This window comes from Drosophila obscura, unplaced genomic scaffold (assembly GCF_018151105.1).
Source record: "Drosophila obscura isolate BZ-5 IFL unplaced genomic scaffold, ASM1815110v1 contig_150, whole genome shotgun sequence".
Lineage (NCBI taxonomy): Eukaryota > Metazoa > Arthropoda > Insecta > Diptera > Drosophilidae > Drosophila > Drosophila obscura.
The window spans coordinates 9,546,366-9,565,966 of record NW_024542736.1 but is presented as its reverse complement, the minus strand read 5'-3'; the positions used below and the strand labels follow the sequence as shown (position 1 = coordinate 9,565,966).

Here is a 19,601-nt window from a genome sequence, read left to right as displayed (position 1 = left end):
CGTGCTTTGCATACTTTGGTTGCATTTTTTCCAGCGCTGCTCCACCACGTTCCGCTCTGTTCTGTTCTGTGCTGTTCTGTTCTGTTCTTGCGACCCGCGTACCGGCTGCAACACGGTAGCGCGCGACTTAGCCGTGCGAGCGAGTGACTGATTTCCAGGCTACGCTGCTCGCAGATTCCCCAGTTCGAGCTGGAGTTTTTTTCGGCATTCTTTTGTTGTCCGCCTGCAGGCTGGTAATCATCGCTGGATTCGAGGCAGCAAACTGTGGCATTTTTTCGGGGTTTGCCTTTTGCTTCGCCTTTGTCAGTCGTAATTTGCTCGCCATTTTGCGCGTCGTGTCGCCGTGTGTGTGTGCGTGTGTGTTTTTGCTTCCGGCCTCGTATATATCCGCGCCTAACGTTGCCCATTTTGGCGCCAGTTTTTTTCGCCGGGCTCCTGTATTGTCTTTTTTTGGCAAGGCAGAGCCAGAGTGTGGGAGAGAAAGAGACCGCGTCCTGGCTAAAATCGTTCGATCCAATGCCATAAATCAAATGGCATAATTGTGCGTGCGTGTGACCAGCGTCTAACGGGCATCCTGCAGCGTTGCGTGCCACCGAATCTCGAGTCTCTGGACCACAACAAGCGGACAGGTGGTCCACCCAAAGGGGGAGCTTGGCGGATTATGTCTTTATAGGCACGCCAGAGTCAACAAATCCCCGCAACAAATGAAGTGCCGCCGCATTTGATTAGAAGCAAAGACTACTAAACGCCGCCCCCCCCAAAAGCCGCTTAATTTCTGGCCGTGAGTAGCAACAACAACAGCAGCAGCAGCGCTGAGAAGCAGCTCTCCCCCGCATCGATTGCCCAATACACAATGTAAGTAAATTAATCGAGTAGCCTGTTGCAGAATGTTGTTTCCGCTTCCACTGAGTGATTATTCAATCAGTCGAGCAGTCGATTGGTTCAACGATATAATACCGCACCAATCGGTGGGAGGTACTCCATAATCTTGGGTTAGGATTAGGGTTAGGGCTAGGGGATGAGTGATTTTGCGCTTTGAATATTGCTTTGAATATTAAATGCAAATTGTGTCGAGCACTCTTCAATCCAGAATTTACTTAATTAAAAATCTTTCGACAGAACTTTTCGTTTTAAATAATATTTTATTCATTTCATTTGAATACTCGTACATAGTTATTTCTTTTGAAAAATATGTATCTTAATTTGTAACATTTATTGCATGCTGCTGCTGCAAGGAGCAGAGTGCTAAGTGCTGCCATTTTGGCCAACTTATTTGGGCCTTAAGCTTGGGCTAAAACTAAACTACTATCTGCACCCCACTTTCGCCATAAATCCCATTTAATACAGCTCACTATTTGAATAGATTTCGGCTTGTTTGTTTTCATACTCGGAGCTGAATGGAGCTGCCTTTTAGCTGCCTGCAGGCGGAAAGCTCCTTTTCAGCTGAGCTCAACTCATCTCAGCTTTCGCATTGGATTTGGAGTACTTTTCGAGCCGTTCCCAAACCACAATGAAACCACAAAAACCACAGGAAAAAAAGAACGAATACGAATACGAGGACACTTCAACTCTGTTGCAGCTTCAGGCATGCACTCATTTTATTCTGCAGTCTACCTCCGACTCTATTCAGTCATCGCTGGTCTGGTTGGTCTTAAACTCTGCATCCTTGCTGCACTTATTTCCTATATCTCCGGGCTGGATTCGCCTTAAATTTGCATAGCATGCGGATCCAGCGGATATCACACCCATCGTAATTATGTGCAAACAAACGCAGCAAATGAAATTTCAATTAAAAAATCCAAAGGGGGACAAACATGACACGACTGGCTGGTGGGGAGGGGGGCAAAAAAGTGAAATCGAAGCCGTCGAGTCGACATCACACGCTTTGATGGCCACACCAAGCTGGTTTGGGGTTGGTACATGGACGGGGGAAAGGACTGGTGCATGTGCATCCACTCCATCCTCCACTTGGAGGGCTTCCCAGGCACAGCCACAGACACAGCAGCAGCAGCAAGTTGCAAGTGCGTAGCCAGCCAGCCAGCCAGTCGGCGGCGGCTGGGAAAGGGGAACCAGTCGAGTCGCGACTCAAAGTGAACGCCGAGTGGCAAGTGCAGCAGTGCGTCAGATGCAGTGACATTGGCACACGAATGTAGCTGCCCCCACTCCAGCGGCCTACCCTCACAGCTTTCCCCCCTTCCGATTACCTTCAAGTGACTGGCCGTGCAATTTTGTTGCCAACCTTGAGGGCGTCCCTAAGCCCGCTTTCCAGCTCCTGCCCGCCCAGAGTCAAGGCTGTTTATGCCAGCGATGGCAGAGAAAGCTCTGCCAACTGCTGCACCACACTGTTTCAGAGAGCATTATAATTGGGGAGCGAAATTATGCAAAGCCCCAGAGGCGAGGCAAAGCAAAATCCACAAGCTAAACAGTTGAACCCATCTGGCCCTGTCGCCCGGTTCCAGTAATGGCTCCAGTAATATTACTCTAATAAAACTTGACAAAATACTCTAGAATTCTGCAGTGTCTGCAGCCAAAATCCATAGAGCCGTAATTGTTTAAGCGAATTTCTGATGACTCTGCCAGGGTATTTCCCACTTCGGTTCACCAAATCGAGTCTCAGTTTTTATATTTTTGTATTGCTTTTGGGTTTTTTTGTTTTTTATTCACGGCTAGCTATGTCAACATGGCAGCCAGCCAGCTCTGACTCCGGCTGCAGGTCCTGTATTCCCTCCCCATCATTATTGTGCGCCTTTTTGTGTGCATTGTTGTTGGGGGTGCCGAGGGCTGCGAGGAGAGACTGCAGCGGAGTTGCCATTGCAGTTAATTGAAAATACTAAATTTCCACTGTCTAGACGGCAAATTATATGACAATTGTTAGAGCGCGTTCATGTTTGGCTTTCATATTAAAATTAATTACTCTGGCAGAATTTTGCATATAAAAATGCTGTGAAAGCCATAAACAATGGGGCCATTGTCATGTGTGCTTATGTACCTGAGTATGTGTGTGCATATAGCAACGAGTGTATTTGATTGTGTGCGACTGTCCTCCGAATGTTTGTTGTTGTTTTTGCGTAATTTAAGCAAAGCCCTAGATCCGATTCCCTGCCGCATCTCCCTGGCAATTGTGTCGAATGGTTGCCATTTCGAAGGTTTCTTAATTAGAGTGCGAAGCAGTGGGCTCTTGCGGGGGGGTGGGGTAATTAGGGAAAGTGCGTTGCACATTTTGGGGAATTTCACACGCCTCAAAGGCCTCAAACAGAAATCACAAAATGCCCCATAATTGCAGGGCCAACGAAGTGCAGCAGGAAATCTCATTTGGTTTTGCATAAGGTGTGCGAGTGTGAGTGGAGAGCCGAGGAAATTGCACAAAATTTCGATATTAATTACAAACGGAACACACACCTTTGATCAGGGTTCGGACTCTCTTTCCCCCCCTGGGGAAGAACACAAACAATTATTTAGCACTTAATAAACAAGAAAATTGAAAATTTAAGACGCTTATCGGAGTCAGCTTGCGGCATATGCAAATTTGGAGCATTTACATGCACGTAATTACACTCTGATATAAATGGTATATGACATTATTTCGGTACATATATTGTATATATCTGGCTGTGGGACTGTGACTGTGGCTATATGGCTGTTGCATGTGCCACTGGCATTCATTAACTGAAAGTGGCAACTGCAACTGCTGCAGCAAATAAACTTTGGCCAAGTACAGGCAGCGGCTGCTGCTTGCTGCTCGTGTGCAAAACATCTTCCCAAAATTGACTTAACTGATTTTCCCCCTGCTGCATTTTATTGCGTGTTTATTATGCTAACAATGTGCCGAAAGTTATCCGAGGCAGGCAGCCTGGTCTAGATGCGATGGAGGGAGGAAGGAGGTCCCTGCTTCCGATATTCGTATTTTCATAGTTGAGACCATCTTTTACGTAAATTCTACATCACATTCTGGCACAGAATGTCTGTCTTGTGGTACTCGCATACTTGAGAGCCACTTCTTCATTTGCTAAAAAGCAATCAGCATACGCCCCATTGTCCAGCATGGCTGGAATTTCATCTGGCGTGTATTTATCAATATGAAAGGCATTCCCCCACACACACCCAAATCAAAGACAACTTCTAATTTGTTTTGTCTGCAAGAGCCGAGCCGAGCCGAGCGAGTATATAAATCAATCCACCACCAACGAAGAACCCAACCACTTGATGGCACCACAGCCGCACTCAATGACAGCTGCAGCTAGCCGGCTGCCGTGTGTGAGGGCAGGGCAGAGAAAACAGTAGCCACATTATTTTCATTAGGCCATTGTTTGTCTGATGTCTTGGACATTTACTTTTATTTCGTTCTGGTTGGGAAGAACACCTGAAGGAAAGTTCTGTTCTGTTTTGTTCTGCTGCCAGCAGACATTTGCATTTCAAGCAAAGTTATTTTTACAGCCAGACACACGCACACACTCGACACAAAACAACAACAAGCCTAGGTTCGGGCTACTCCGAACTTGTACATACCCTGTGGGGTATGTGATGTGATCCGATTTGGATGAGCTCTGACTGAGTGCTGTAAGGAGTACTTAAATTATGGCTCAGTATGATCCGATCTAGTCCACCACATGCCACAAAAAGTAGATTTTATCTGCTAAAAAATTCAATCAGATGGCTTGCAGGGTATACTTCCCCGTTCGCGTTGCAAACAGCAGGTCAACATCAACATCAAATTCAAAATTCCTTCTCCAACGTTATAAATAACAAACGGGTGGAGGGCCTTGCAAATAGTTGGAGGATGACTTCCCATTGTCTTTTGTCTGTGACCCGAGGGCGCAGTCGGTTCTCTCTCTCTCTCTGGCTCTGGCTTTGGCTCTTTGAGATTTCCCCCTGACTGTCTGTCTGTGTTTGTGTGTGTGTGCTCCCTGAGTGTCGTTTGGGTGTGTTGGCCGGTCCATCTGTCATTTTAAGTGGCTTATTCATATGCAAGTGGCTTCCGGGGCTAAACATATTCAAGTGTTTTAGTGGCTCGTGTACATGACCGAGCATTATCATTAAGTGCTTATAGGCAGGATCCAAACCCTTGTTTCCCTGCTCTCTCTCACTGACCATCTGTCTGCGTGGGTGAACAATGACTGCTATTAACACAAATTGATATGCCAGCCCCTGTTGCTATGACTTTAATGGCAATAACCTGACCCTGGCCTCGGCCCCGACCCCAGTCCCGGCCCCGCCCGGAAGTATCCAAAACAGAATTACGCATACGCACATTTGCACTAAGCCTGCTTCGTCTCTGTCTTCTCATTCGGTGTGTGTGTTTGCACTTTTTCTTTGCAGCTGCTATGAAGGCAACGTCCAGCAGCACCCCGCCCACCACCAGCAGCAGCAGCAGCGCCGCCAGCAGCAGCAGCCATCCCCAGGAGCTATCCCTGGCGGCGGCGGCAGCGGGAATCGGGACGGCTGCAGGGGCGAGCACCTCGAAGCCGCACCGGCTGGCCAAGGTATCGTTCGCGCCGCTGGATATCGGCGTGCCGACGGTGGCCACGTGATACGCGAACACGATGACCCACCACAACATCGTGTGCGAGTGGCTGCGCACCATCGGCCTGGCCCAGTACGGGGAGAGCTTCCTGGAGAACGGCTACGACGAGCTGGAGATCTGCAAGCAGATCGGCGAGATCGATCTGGATGCCATCGGCGTGGACAATCTGTCGCATCGCGGCAAGCTGCTGAAGAGCGTTCGCATGCTGCGCGAGAAGGGGGCGGCCATTGTCTATGTGCTCATCAATGACCCCAAGGCGCTCAGCAACAGCAACGAGATCCTGGCCTCCGACTGTGATACGCCCGTGACCATGAAGGAGCTGGAGGCGGTCATGAAGCGGCACCTCGAGGCCGATGGCATCCGCCTCACCGCCCACCCGTACTCCACACCGGTAAGTGTAAGTCAGACCACCAGGCACCAGGCACCACAACAGACCTAACCCTTACCTCCAGCCAAACCAGAAACTATCCAGCCAACGTGCCAACCGATTGCTCTTATCTTGGCCATTTTGTTTGGCTCTGGCAATTTGCTGGATTTGCCTCCTGCCGCCCCCCCAGGGCAGCGAGAGAGTTGTGACAGTCGCCGGCGCTGCTGTGTGCGCTCTAATGTGAAATTAACACGATTTTAATTTAGTTAAACCGAGTGGCCAACCAAACGACTGAGGCTACAGCTCCCCGCGCTGCCACTAACCTCTCTCTCTCACCCCATCCATAGCCTGTTTATTTTATTATTGGAGCCAACATTTTGGTCCCAGGCCGGTGGCCAAAATGTTTTTGCATTGCGTTAATTTTGTTTATTTGGCGCGCGTATTTTGTTGGTCAATGCTGTTGGCTTACAGATAAAACCCGTGCATTGTGGCTGGCCGGTCTGCGGAGGGAAGGCGAAGGGAGGTGAAAATGTAAGAGCGGTTGTTGTGTGGCAGCGGGAAAATTAAGTGATCGGCAAATTTGGATACAGCCACAGAGCACAGTGCAGACTGCATGCCGGCTAGGCTGGGGACAAATCTGTGATGCAATCGTGTCCATGGGGCAAGCAGCAATTGCTCCTCTTTTGCATGGCACATAAATGCATATTGAAGGGCCCAAGTGCCTCGTTTCGGATTGCCTTCGTTGTCTATAGTTTATTTCACATGAATGCCTGTGTATCTGTGCATCTGTGTATTGGTGTGTGTATGCTTTGTGGTGGTGCCTGAAAACATGTCACTGGTTCAGGGACGACTGCATTCCGCCAAAGAAATCGCATGCAAGCCAATGCAAATAGATGCAAGGCGAAGCTGCCTCCATTTAAACATATTTCAAGAGAAGGCTGCCGAAGAAGATGAAGTAGATGAAGGGGGAGGACTACATTTAAGGGCGTGGCAGGACTGCCTATTGAGCACGCATAGAGTGTTGACAGTTGCCAGACCCGACACTCGTCAGATGCTGATGCTCTGATGCTCTGATGTCGCTGTCGATGATGTTGCAGCTGCTTAATATGCAGGCCACGCGCGTTGAAAGGCTGCCACTGCCACGCAAAGAGCCAAAAAGTCTGCACTCCGTGGCGTCTGTGGAGTCTGTGCAGTCTGTGGCGTCGACTCCTTGTAGAATGTGTGAAAACTTTTGTCATAGGCTTGGGCCTGCATCAGCAACGGCAGCGGCATCGGCCTCTGCTGCTTTGCATTTTAATTAGCGCTTCTTTTTGTTGCCCGAGTACTTAACATAGTTCCAAAGTCTGGCGGGGAGTGTGGTTAAATATTTACGATTGTTGGCTCAAATTGAAATGCAACTTAAAGACCCAAATGAAATTATATCAAATGGATGGCTAGACGACAGGTGTCCCAGGAGTCGGGGGGAGTCAGGCGGGGTAGCAGCTGGCTGGCAGTTGTTAGACAGAGACTTCTTGGCTTCTGGCACGAGCTCTGCGCTGCTCTGGCTCTGCTGTGGCTCTGCTGTGGCTCTGGCTCTGTCTGAGCCATGTTGACGCGCGGGCTCCAACTTCAACTAATTGCACTTTGCGCTGATGAGACAGACATATCTATACATGTATACATGTGTGTGTCTATGGTGTGTATGGTGTGCTTGTGCTTGCATCTATGTATCGCTGTCTGACTGACAGCTGCAGACAAGTTGCATTTGAGCACAAATGTTTGCCTGGGCATTACATGAATGCGACGCTAAATGAATTTTCGCAGCCAACCCTCCAGCTCGTGTGAGAGCTCTCTGCAATAGAAAGATGCACACAGATAGAGCAGATGCAAATGCAAATGCAAATGTAGATGCAGATGCAGATACATACGGCTGCCAGGGGGCACAAAGACAGGCAGGCGGGGAGCACGAAGCTCGGGGATGCTTCAGTGATTGCTTTGAATGTCAAACAGGGACACATTTAAGTGGCAGCCACACGCTAATTACCGGAAGATATTAACACTTGTGTGGCTGCTGCTGCTGCTGCTGCTGCTCCTGTCTGACTCCTGCAAGGAGCTGCTTTTGACCCTGGCCTTAGATTGGATTGCGGTTAAGTCGAAGTCTCATCTCCAACTCTGTCTCTCTCTGTCTGTTTTACAGGAGGGCAAACGTGGATATCTGGAGGGTTTGGCTGCCCACTACAGCAAGCAGATCAACATGCCGTACGAGGACGTGCTGGATGCCATCGAGCAGGTGCGCCTGTCCAAGTGGAAGGAGCGGCATGTGCGCATATCCACGGGCCACACGCTCACCCGCCGCCTGGCCGGTGCCAGCAGCAGCACCAGCACCAGTTCCGGCGGTGGACTGGTTAGCTCCTCCGTCCTGCCCACCAGCCACAGCCAGCCGCTGTATGTGCCCGGCAAGTACTTGGTAAGCGCCCAACGAACTCTGACTTTTTACGGCCCGAGTGCTTTTACGACTCACCCGGACCTACCCAAACGAACACACTCCCCTCCCGGCTAATACTAATCAGACCCTAATTCATCTCGTTCATTATGCATGTGTGTGTGTCTGCAGCCCTCCAGCTGCCTTTCGAACCGCGAGGAGAACGAGATCTACAGCTACACGCAGAACGATTTGGCCAATCGCATGGCCCGCAATGCCATCGACTCCAAGTCGGCCCTCAATCTGAATGGGATGCAGCACAGCTATCCGGGGGCTCGGACCAATTTCTTTTACGACTTTTCGGCAACAGGTAAGAGGGGGGAGCCAAGTGAGTGCAGCCAGAGGTTGGAGGTTAGAGACACTTTGGCGGCGGCTGTTTGGTTTTTATGGCTTTTAATTCAATTAAATTGGTTTGCGCTTAAACTTTGTCTGTCTCTCTGTCTCTCTGCCTCTGTCGCTGTCGCTGTCTCTGCCTCTGGTCTGGTTAATCAAATGAAATGTCTGTCTGTTTGCCTATTTGTTTGATTCTCGGTTTTGATTGTTTGCCTTCTTTTGCTGGATCTCTGAATCTGGATTTGGATCGACTCCACACCACGCCACGCCACACCACGCCAGAGGGTCGCAACAAGCACAAGCAGCGGCGCACGGTCTTTGCCCGTTTCCTGCAGGGCCTGCGGCAGAGCGGAGACGAGCTGAACGCCACCGAGGGAATGCAGCTGAAGGTGAGTGCAAATGTTTGAACCTCAAGCAGGAAAAAATTTGGAGAGCTCTGAGAGCTTTCCTTCCGCTGCTGTAAGTGTTCTTTGCTGAATTGAATTTGCTAGCAGGAGGCATTGCATTTCCGGCACTAGAGCGGAGACATTTCCGTCCTGACACTGCTTGCTTAAATACGAGTACACACCACACTCTATAATCACCCCAAGAATTATGAATATGATGAGAGTTCCTCCACTATATCCGCCTCCTCATTGCTGAGGACACTCCGCTGGCTGCCCCTTATCTTCGTATCCGTGGCATGCCATGGAAAAGTTCTATAATTTGGAGGCAACTTCAAAGCATTTCCTTGCCACATTCAAAACAAAAACTTTCCTCTGTCGCCGCTATCCCCTGCTGCATCTGTCCATTCCATTCTCTGGCTCTGGCCATCTTTCTGTTTAATGTCGAATTTTAGCTATGGACAACTTTGGCAACCGTCGCTGCTGGTGGGGCTGCTGTGGGCTACTTATAAAATTAAATTAAAATAGAAAAACCGCGTAAACCTACAAATAACAACGACAGCAGCAGCAGCAGCAGCAGCGAAAAGGAAGCGGGGGGGAAGAGTCGCTCCGTAGGTTGAAAGTGGAGGAGGTGGGGTTGTGGGTTGGGGAAGTAGAAAACTTTATCAAGGCTAAGCCGATAAAAGGCAATTACCGTTAATTGCGTTGACTTGGCCAAGGCAAGCGGGGCCAAAACCAGACAATGACAACACTGGCAGCGCAAAGCGCACAGGCAGGACCAGGCAGGACAGGACAGGAGGACAGGACATGTGCCGGATGCAAATGCCAGACTCGCAGATATGAACTGTCGATGGGGCGGCTGGGCTATGATGAAGAGTCAGATATGCAGGCAGGGCAAGTGGCAGTGGCAGGGAGTGGACAGCCGCAGCTGCAAGTGCAAGTGCCAGATACAGATACAAATGCAAAAACCAGGACACCAGAGGACAGGCCAGAAGCGAGGAGTGGTAAGAGGCTAACAGGGAACTGGTAACTGGTAACTGGGATTGTCAAGGGTTTGGAGCCACTTCCTGGGGGGGAGGCTGGGGTCTTGGGTCATTTGCACCTTTGCGCGTTCCGCCCTTTTTGTTGTTTTTTTTGCGGTGGTTGCCAGGGGGAGCTGCAGATGGGCAGCGGGGTGCAGGCGGTCGAGGTGGTCCACAGGTAACTGGATTCCCTACACACGATTGTCCTTTTCTTTTTCGTGTGCATTTGTTTTTATTATTTCAGGCGTGCCAAAGTGTTTCGTTTGGTATGTTCGCTCCTCATTCGGGGCGGGGTTTTACACCCATCCCACCCCACCCCCCCCCGTCCTGTTCTTTTTTTCTTTTTCTGTTTTCATTTTCGTTTTCGTTTTTTTTGCGCCCGTTTTTTTTTGTTTTTTTGGTTCCTGAGAGAGTTTATAACTTTTCGTGTTTTACGGTTGTTGTCCGGTTTTCCTTTTGTGTCCTTTACTCCTTTGCTCCTTGCCGGTAGCTGCTGCCGGCGCTGTTCATTTAATATTTAAGCACAATTTGCCGCCATCCAGTACTGGGCTCTCTGCAGCCACGACTCTTCTTGGGTCCGGCCCCCTGCCACCCTGACTCCCGGCGAGTTTTGCGGTCAATTTTGAAAATGACTTGGGCTAAGCACTGGCGACAATTGTGCTCCGACTCCGTGCCACTGTTCTCGGGACAACTTCTTTTGTGTGTCGGCTGTGCTGTGTCCTGTGGCACTCATTACCTTTCCATCCCTGCCGCCTCCTCGGCAACATCTGCCACTTGGCGGTGGAGCAGCGGGTGAGCAGCGGGTGAGCAGCGGGTGAGCAGCAGGCGATCAGCAGTAGGGGTGCCAGTGCCAGTGCCACCCACAGTCAAAGGTCACACGGAGCGTATGTCTAAACCGCTTCCCAAGCTCAGTTCCGGGCCAGATGCTGAAGCTGGTCCTGGAACTGGTCCTGGCCCTGGCCCCGCTCTCATTATGCGGTCTGCTGCGGAAATGTTGCTTTGGGGAAATTCAGTTGGGGCTGTCGTTGGCGTTGGCCTTTCATTATACTTATTCGCCGCTTTTCATTTGACATTTCCATTTTGAAGTTCTGGCGTGGCGAGGGGGCTGCGGTCGTTTCTGTTTGGAGGTGTCGATTTGTTTTATGCTGTGGCTCCCTGTGCCTTCCAAAGTTAATGAAGTAATCATGGCTGTGGGGGGGAGAGGAATACCAGAAGTACGAGCATCATCCATCCATCTACCATTTTGCCTTGCAGACAAACGAGCGACTGAGGGCCTGCAGCACCATGAAGCGACCTGAGCCGCATCAGGACTTTGAGAAGACCATTCAGAGAGTAAATATGAGAATTCCCGCCCCCATCTGCCGCATTCCAAAACTGACTAATGTATATATATATATTTCTGTGCCAGCTGAAGACACAAAAGGCAGCCCAAAAGAAGCCCGCCAGCGCACCCATGGACATTGCCCTGCACGAACGGAACAAGGAGGTGGCCCTGGCCCATGCCCACGTCAATGAGATGCCGCTGAATAACTACACGAAGCATCCCTAGGATACGGCCCTAAGCAGCGCTGCTGCTTAAGTTCAACGAAATACAACCCCCATAGGCATTGCAATCAATCTTTCAATCAGGTGATACACATATGTTAGGCAAGCAGGAACCCGAGCGTAGTCTACTCGTATAGGAAGAGGCTTAGCACTTAGGGATAGGCTAAGTAACGTAACGAAGGCAATCGGCAATCGGCTGACCAACGAAAGGCAATATGTATATCGATATGTATACCATAGATTAAGTTGAGTTTAACTTACCTCTAGAACTAATTGAATGACCTAGAACCTTACCTGATCGCCACCTGAACTTGAGCTCTCCTCTCGTGTATAGTCACCATGTAGGATAGAACCACCTCCCCCCTCCACGCTCCTCTATATATAACTCACTTTATTTCGTTTGCACCCTTGCCCCGATCCCGAACCCGAACACTCACAGCATTCCCACTCAAAATCGTCCACAGAATCAATCAGGATATGCTCTTGCCCCGAAGTCTATCAACAATTATTTCGAAACACCCCGAGAAACACACACAGACAGACAGACAGACAGACAACAGAGTCTGCGAATGCAGCGCCAACTACGCAGGGAAATGTTGACAAAACGCAAAAATCCAACAAGCTTAACGCTAAATCAACACTCATACAGACCGAGAGTGGGCACACACACACAGACCCATACACGCATTCCAACGCAGGGAGAGAGGAGAAACATACGGAGGAGAACTCTCCCACAGATAGGGAGTCCGAGCGAGCCCCGGCAAACTTGTGCTAACCGCAGACGTTGCACAGACAGACCAGCAGACAGACGGTGCGACAGACTGTGGCATTTCCGTTTCAACTTGGCATTGCATCGATTTTGGTCTTTGGTTTTTCGGGTGGTGCGTGTAGCGTGGTGCATGGTGCAGCTGCAGCTGCAGGCGGCCTTTGCCATTTGCCTTTTTTGCATTTTAATTGCATGTTGCGCCCGAAAGTATGCAACGAACTTGCCCCGGACTCACATCCATGTGCAGCAGTGTGGTGTGATGTGGTGCGGTGGTATGTGTTGCACGCATCTCTCCTCCTGCTGATGCTGCGACAGAGAATGCGATTTGCATTTTTGAGCCTTGCAAAGGCATTCGAAATTCGTTTTTAATTTTGTTTGCTTTTTGGCCAGGAGGCATTCACCAGCCGTTTCGATGATGGCCGGCCGCAGTGGCTCGCGGTTGTCTTTGCCATTTGCCAAAAACTCTCGCTGGGAGAAATCCCCCGAAACAGCACACTGCCCGAGCGCGTATTATTAAATGTCTGGGACTGTCGCTGGTGCCGAAATTGAAACATTTAGCGGCTACGTGAGCCACAGTGGATGTGGAATCCAGTGCGTGCCAACGTTGCTCGTTTCCGGTGCCGCTTCTAGCCAAAATTAGCTTAAGCACTTAAGGCACAAAGCGGTTTCGTTTGGGTCCCCCCTAAAAGTTTGGTCGAGTCTTGAAGGTTTTGCGTCAGCATTTCCATTGAACAATTTACACACTCGTGCGAGTACAGGAATATTCATTTAATTGATAGAATAGGTTTTTTTATTTTTATTTGGATTGGTTTTTAGCTTGGGTTAACGTGCAATTAACTCTGCCAGGCCTCGATGATCATTTTATTTAAATTGAATTAAGTGCAACAGTGCCTCCGCCTCTCCATACCCCACAGCCAGCCAGCCAGCCATCCAGCAATAGTGAAAATAGCATAGACAAACAAACAAACAAAATGCAAACAGTGAAAAAAGGTGAAATTAAATATAGGCAAAGTGAAAACAAAGCAACACAACTCTGGCCGGTGCCGTGCAGTCAAGTGTAAAATGGTGCGCCAGCTTAATATACATACATATACAAAACATACATATAATATATACATACATACAAATACGGATAAGCAGATACATAGTTATACAGAGATACACAGCTACAGATACAGATATTCTCAAATAAATGGCTAGAAACAATGCGAGCCATCAGCAGATACATAAATACATACATAAACATACAGATACAGTTACAGTTACATTGAGCAATTCATCAACCATTTAAGTGTAAAATGGTTAAAACAAAGTCAAATTTGTATTTAATGCTCCCTTAAATTTCAACAAATGATAGCTACGAGTATATGTATTAACTAAATCAGGCGGAGGAATCATTTGTGCGTAAGCCCCAATCAGAATTTAAATTAAGCATTCCATAAATCAATATGACCGAGTTTTTGGGTACCGAGAGACAGACTCTCAGCAGATGCACGGCAATCGGGAGTTGCTCAAGCAAATGACAGAATTATGGCCAAGTGCACTCAGTAGCACCACAAATCATATCGAATAAGGACAGATAAAGCCCACGGAGAGGGCCCGCAGAAAGACTTCCCTTCACAATGTGTTCAGTTAAGCAATTAGGCTACAAAATCAATGAATAGCCATATATATTTATTAGTTTACCATGAATATTGATGACTTTCACATCATATATACATATATACACGAATATATATATATATTTACTTGTAGCTACATATATATTTACAATTAAAGTCTATGGACAATGGTCGACAAATTTCAATTTACATACGTAAGTGTTTAAGCAAAATGCCAAAAGCATTTCAAATGCAAATGGAGAAAAATGTACGAATAAGTCATGGAAAAAAATGAAATAAAAAATACACACATACATACATACACATATATATATATACAAATTGATTGCAAAATAAATAAATAATATTTATGAAAATAGAGCACGCGTGAAAGCGTGTCAAAATTATTTGACTTCCAACCACACACACCACACACACACACACCCATGTACCCATGCAAATATGTATATGAATATTTACTGATATATGTACATATGTATGTATGTACATGTGTAGTGTTATGTATACACACCAGGCCCATATGTAAACTTAAATAAATATTTAGCAAACGTATGTCGGTATGTCGGAATATGTTGAATTTGTAATCGGAAAAAAATATAACAAAAAAAAAAAGGTATGCAAAATCTGCATATGTTATGTGGGAACTTTTACAGTCAATTGAATCCTGCATTTTTTTAAGTTCTATTCGAATAGAAATAAAGAGAGTTTTTCCACACCAAAAGTTGCTCAATGGGAGGAGGGGCGTCCGCCTTTTAAAGTATCTATCAGTAAATCATTTTAGCCCCAGGCAGATGATTGATGATTGCTTTTGAGGCAATCCTTTCTGGGTGAAGCGAGCTCTGTCCATACACAGCCACACCGTCAAGAGGAAGTAAGTGAACCTTAGGCATTTATGGTACATGCATCTGAAGGGGTACAAGATGTTAGTAAATTTGGTGTAAAAGTAAAATGATGATTTCAGGTTTATATGGGAAAATAGAATGTGAAAAAGTTATCTAACAGCACGAAGATTATTCGAATCTTGAGGATTGCAGTCGTAAAGATAATGTTCCACCATAAAAAGATAAAAGACACAGCAGAATGCTTGCAGTCATAAAGGAACTGCAATTGATCAATATCAACATAATTATTTTTATTTTATACTAAAAAGAGTGGAAGAAGCTGAGAAATTCGCCTGCATATCTCGAGACATGCATTAAACGAATGAGAGACCCCTTTAAAGTTGTTCAGACTCCTTTGTGGCAAAGTTCCACTTAAAAAAGGCTTCATTGAAAAGAAAACAAGGATGCCCGTTAAAAAAATCCCATCTTTGTTTGAGCTTGGGAGATGCCTGCATTCAGCTGCCATCAATATTTATTTTGCAGGTCGATCAACTTACCAATTATTTGGTTTCTATTAAAATATACTCGCACGTATGCAAATCCATCGGGGCTAGAGAAGGGTAGGGCTAGAAGCCTGCCGTATCCCATTAAAACAAATGAAAGCAATTTGTGTGCAGAGAACGGGCCAGGAGTTGCATGAGGGGCAGCAAGAAATGCAGTGGCAGGCTCCTACTCGAATATTCCCAAACAAATATGCAGGGCTCCCTCAGCCCTATGGCGCCTGCCTCACTCCTCTGCTCTGCCACACAGTGCCCCTCTCTCTCTCTTTCACAGTTCGAACTTCGAACGTGTCATTGTAAGTTCAAGTGTAGCCAAGAGCATCGGCAGCCGCAGCAGCCGGAATGGGAACAGCAGCAGCAGGAGCAGAAGTCCTCCAGCTGACTCCTCTGGAGCGGACCAGGATGAGTGCTGATGATGATTGTTGGCATCGCAATGGAGTGGGGGGAGGTTAAGGATTCGGGACAGGGACTGGCACTGGCACTGCCGCTTCCGCTGCCCCTGGTAGTAGTGGGACTTTTCGGGCCTGGTCTGTGATGATTGTGATGGGCACAAAAGCCAACGGCTCATGAAAAATGCATGCGACTCGCCTGGCTCATATGTTTTATGGCTTGTTGAATTCCGTTGCTGCTGCCAGTTCCGCCTCGTGCCACTCCTCTTCCTCCTGCCGTTCCCCCAGCCCATTGTCGTTCAAGTTGTAGTCAAAGTCGCAGCACAGACCCGTAGAGCCTGTTAAATTAATAAAGGACACGCCGGCAGGACCCTGACAAAAATTTGTATGCGGCCAAAGTTGAGGTTTGTTTTCCAACAGCTGTGCAGGAGACGTCCTGTCAAAATTGCCAGCTGAACGAGTGGGATGAGGGTGGTATTTGGGGGGGTGGCCTGAAACTCCAGCAGGATAGAACAGGACAGGAATAATATGTTTAATTTTCCCTTACATACTATATATTCCCTGTCCCTGTTCCTGTCCCTGCCCCTGCTCTCTACTGGTTGTGGGGTTTTTTTTTTGTTTGGTCCAGTGGTTGGTTTTTGGGGACTTTCCGCAGCCTTAGATCACTAACCCTACAGTATATAGATTTGCCCGTTCATACAACGAAAGTGGCGCAGCTGAGTTTTCAGCGTACGTTCCCAGGTCTTAGACTCTGGGGCCGATCGCGTTCGGCTCTGGGATTGACCGAAACTGATTTTGCTTGACATTTCAGTTTACGTAAATGTGTGTGTGCCATGTATTCTCACATACTGTGCTTGTGTGGGCTCTAAAATTTTTGTCCGCTTGAACCGAAATTGGTTTTTTGTTTTGTTTTGAGGACTGATGTAGCGATCTGAGCAGACCTGCTGCAGCACAAATGAGGAATGGGCAGAGTGGGTGGGGGTGGGAAATAAATACACTATATAAAAATAAAAAATTGTATTTGTTTGATTTATTTGAAATTGCACATTTACATATACATATCCCTAATTTAGACAGGTTTCTTTTAGAAATTACATATTGTGCAAATGCCGTTGGCTTTCGACTTCGTTGCTGCCGTACAATCAACTTTGTCGATAAATTTACATATATTTTTAGAATATAGAACATGTAAATATATGTAAAAGCCAATTGTATACACATGTAATGTAACCCATATACATACATACATATGTCTCTAGGTATATATTGATAGACCATATACATATATTCATACATGCATACATACATACATATCTATATCAAATTATTTTAGTTCAAATCAATTGTTTTATATAATCTGAAAAACATAAATTTTATTGATTTTGAGCATTCACAATATTCTATAACGGACGAAAACAACGGAAGTGTAAAAAAGTCTTTAAAACGCGTAATTTTCGTTTGAATTGTTCAATTTGTAAAAAATAACAAATCTACGCATTGCTTTTAGCTAATTGCTTTCTAGTTTTTACATTTTCCTTTAGTCTTTTGTCAGCGATTAATTCTTAATTTTTCGTAACATATCAGTCAGCTTTTGCTCATGCGTAGCAATTATAATTTTTAGTTTCATATCAGTCAGCTTTTGTCAGCGAGCAATTAAATTTTTTAGTTTCATATCAGTCAGCTTTTGTCAGCGAGCATTTACAATTATAATGGTTTCATATCAGTCAGCTTTTGTCAGAAAGCAAATATAATTTTTCGTTTCATATCAGTCAGCTTTTGTCAGCGAGCAATTATATTTTTCGTTTCATATCAGTCAGCTTTTGTCAGCGAGCAATTATAATTTTCGTTTCATATCAGTCAGCTTTTGTCAGCGAGCAATTATAGTTTTTCGTTTCATGTCAGTCAGCTTTTGTCAGCGAGCATTTATGATTATTTCGTTTCATATCAGTCAGCTTTTGTCAGCGAGCAATTAAATTTTTAGTTTCATATCAGTCAGCTTTTGTCAGCGAGCATTTACAATTATATTGGTTTCATATCAGTCAGCTTTTGTCAGAAAGCAAATATAAATTTACGTTTCATATCAGTCAGCTTTTGTCAGCGAGCAATTATATTTTTTTTTTCATATCAGTCAGCTTTTGTCAGCGAGCAATTATAATTTTTCGTTTCATATCAGTCAGCTTTTGTCAGCGAGCAATTATAGTTTTTCGTTTCATGTCAGTCAGCTTTTGTCAGCAAGCATTTATGATTATTTCGTTTCATATCAGTCAGCTTTTGTCAGCAAGCAAAAATAATTATTCGTTTCATATCAGTCAGCTTTTGTCAGCGAGAATTTAAAATTTTTTCGTTTCATATCAGTCAGCTTTGGTCAGCGAGCAACGCCGCAGCGAGATTAAAATTTTTTCGTTTTATATCAGTCAGCTATTGTCAATGGGAAATAAAAACATTTTTTTGGGTTTTTTTTTAATTTTTATTACATTCTTACATTTATTCTACCTTTTTACATTTTTACTAAATTTTTACATTTTTTCTAAATCTTAAAATTTGTTTGACAACCATATGGCTAGTGATTAGATTCAGCTTCTGTTTCTGTTTCAGCTTTTGTTTTCTTTGATTTGATGAGGCCCCCCTGCCCCTGCCACAGACACAAACCCTAGCCCGTATTTGTCTAACGGACTGTAAACTCTTTTACCCTTTCAAATACACACATGCACGTGTGTGTATGTGTGTGTGGGTGTGTGGTTTGAGTGTGTTCATTTCTTGTCTTCTCCTTCCCTTTCCGTACTGTTTGGTTTTTTTTTTTTTGATAAATTTTAATTTCCGTTTGCATTTTGCACGTTTTTCATAATTCATGCTCTCCAAGCAGCTAGATTGATGAGGACCGTTTCCAGGCGGGCTTTTCGGGCTGTCCACTGGGCTTATCCCCCACCCGCAGCCAGCAGCAGCAGCAGCAGCAGCAGAGGCTGTGGGTCCAGGGCCGGGGGGAACCAACACCGCCACTCACATGCATAATCGTGTGGAAATGCCAGACACACTAAGCTGACCTGAACCGACTCGGGGCCCATGAAGTTGCCCGAGAGTCTTACTTATATACATATGTATATATATATATATATATGTGCACACACATAGAGATATAGATACATGTATGTGTAGGGGTAGCGGTAAGGGTAGTGGAAGTAAATCGCAGTATCTGAGCTGAGCCATCACCAATCACCCAGCACCACCCTTATACCCAGCCCAATATCAACCCTTTGCCGCCAAACAGATGACTTGATACAGGCCAGTGCCAGTGCCTGGTGGTGCTGATGCTGATGCTGCTCCTGATGGCGTTGGCGTTGCCGTTGCTGTTGCCGTTGCCGTTGCATCCCCATAGGGCCATTGACTAATAGGATTTGAAGAGCGTAAAATTGGTTCGTTGTGAACATGAAATATGCAGTAAATCCTTTGGCGCACCCCACAACGTACCGCCCCACAACGACACAGCCCGTTGTGTTTTCCTTTAATATTTGCTGCAACGTTGTTGCAGCTTAAACATTCTTACCCTGCCACAAGGTCCTGACTTCTGCTCTGTCTCTGAACCAGCTCCTCCAACCCACCAATCCACCAGTACACGAGCAGTTTGTTGCAATTTCGCGGTTCGATTTGGCTTTGCTACCCCAGCCACTGGCTAGCCACATCCTTGCTCCAGTAGTCGCCGTCGTCTGGGCGCGATGGTGTGTTTTATTATCACAAATAAAGCGCAATCACTGTTGTGGCACCCGCTACTTGCAGCACTTCTCCACCGCTTCTTCACCCCTCTGCACCTCTGCAG

The 19,601-nt window shown here is 46.5% G+C and overlaps 1 protein-coding gene across 1 annotated transcript; it reads left to right on the top strand.

Annotated features, from left to right (window-relative positions):
* Positions 1-484: 484 nt before the first annotated feature.
* LOC111069457 lies at positions 485-14,741 on the top strand. The gene is made up of 7 exons (XM_022359532.2): positions 485-855; positions 5,317-5,912; positions 8,065-8,334; positions 8,482-8,659; positions 8,965-9,071; positions 11,342-11,419; positions 11,496-14,741. Exons 2-7 carry the CDS (start codon positions 5,541-5,543, stop codon positions 11,634-11,636), a joined length of 1,146 nt encoding a protein of 381 aa, XP_022215224.2. The 5' UTR covers positions 485-855; positions 5,317-5,540; the 3' UTR covers positions 11,637-14,741.
* The last annotated feature ends 4,860 nt before the right edge of the window (positions 14,742-19,601 follow it).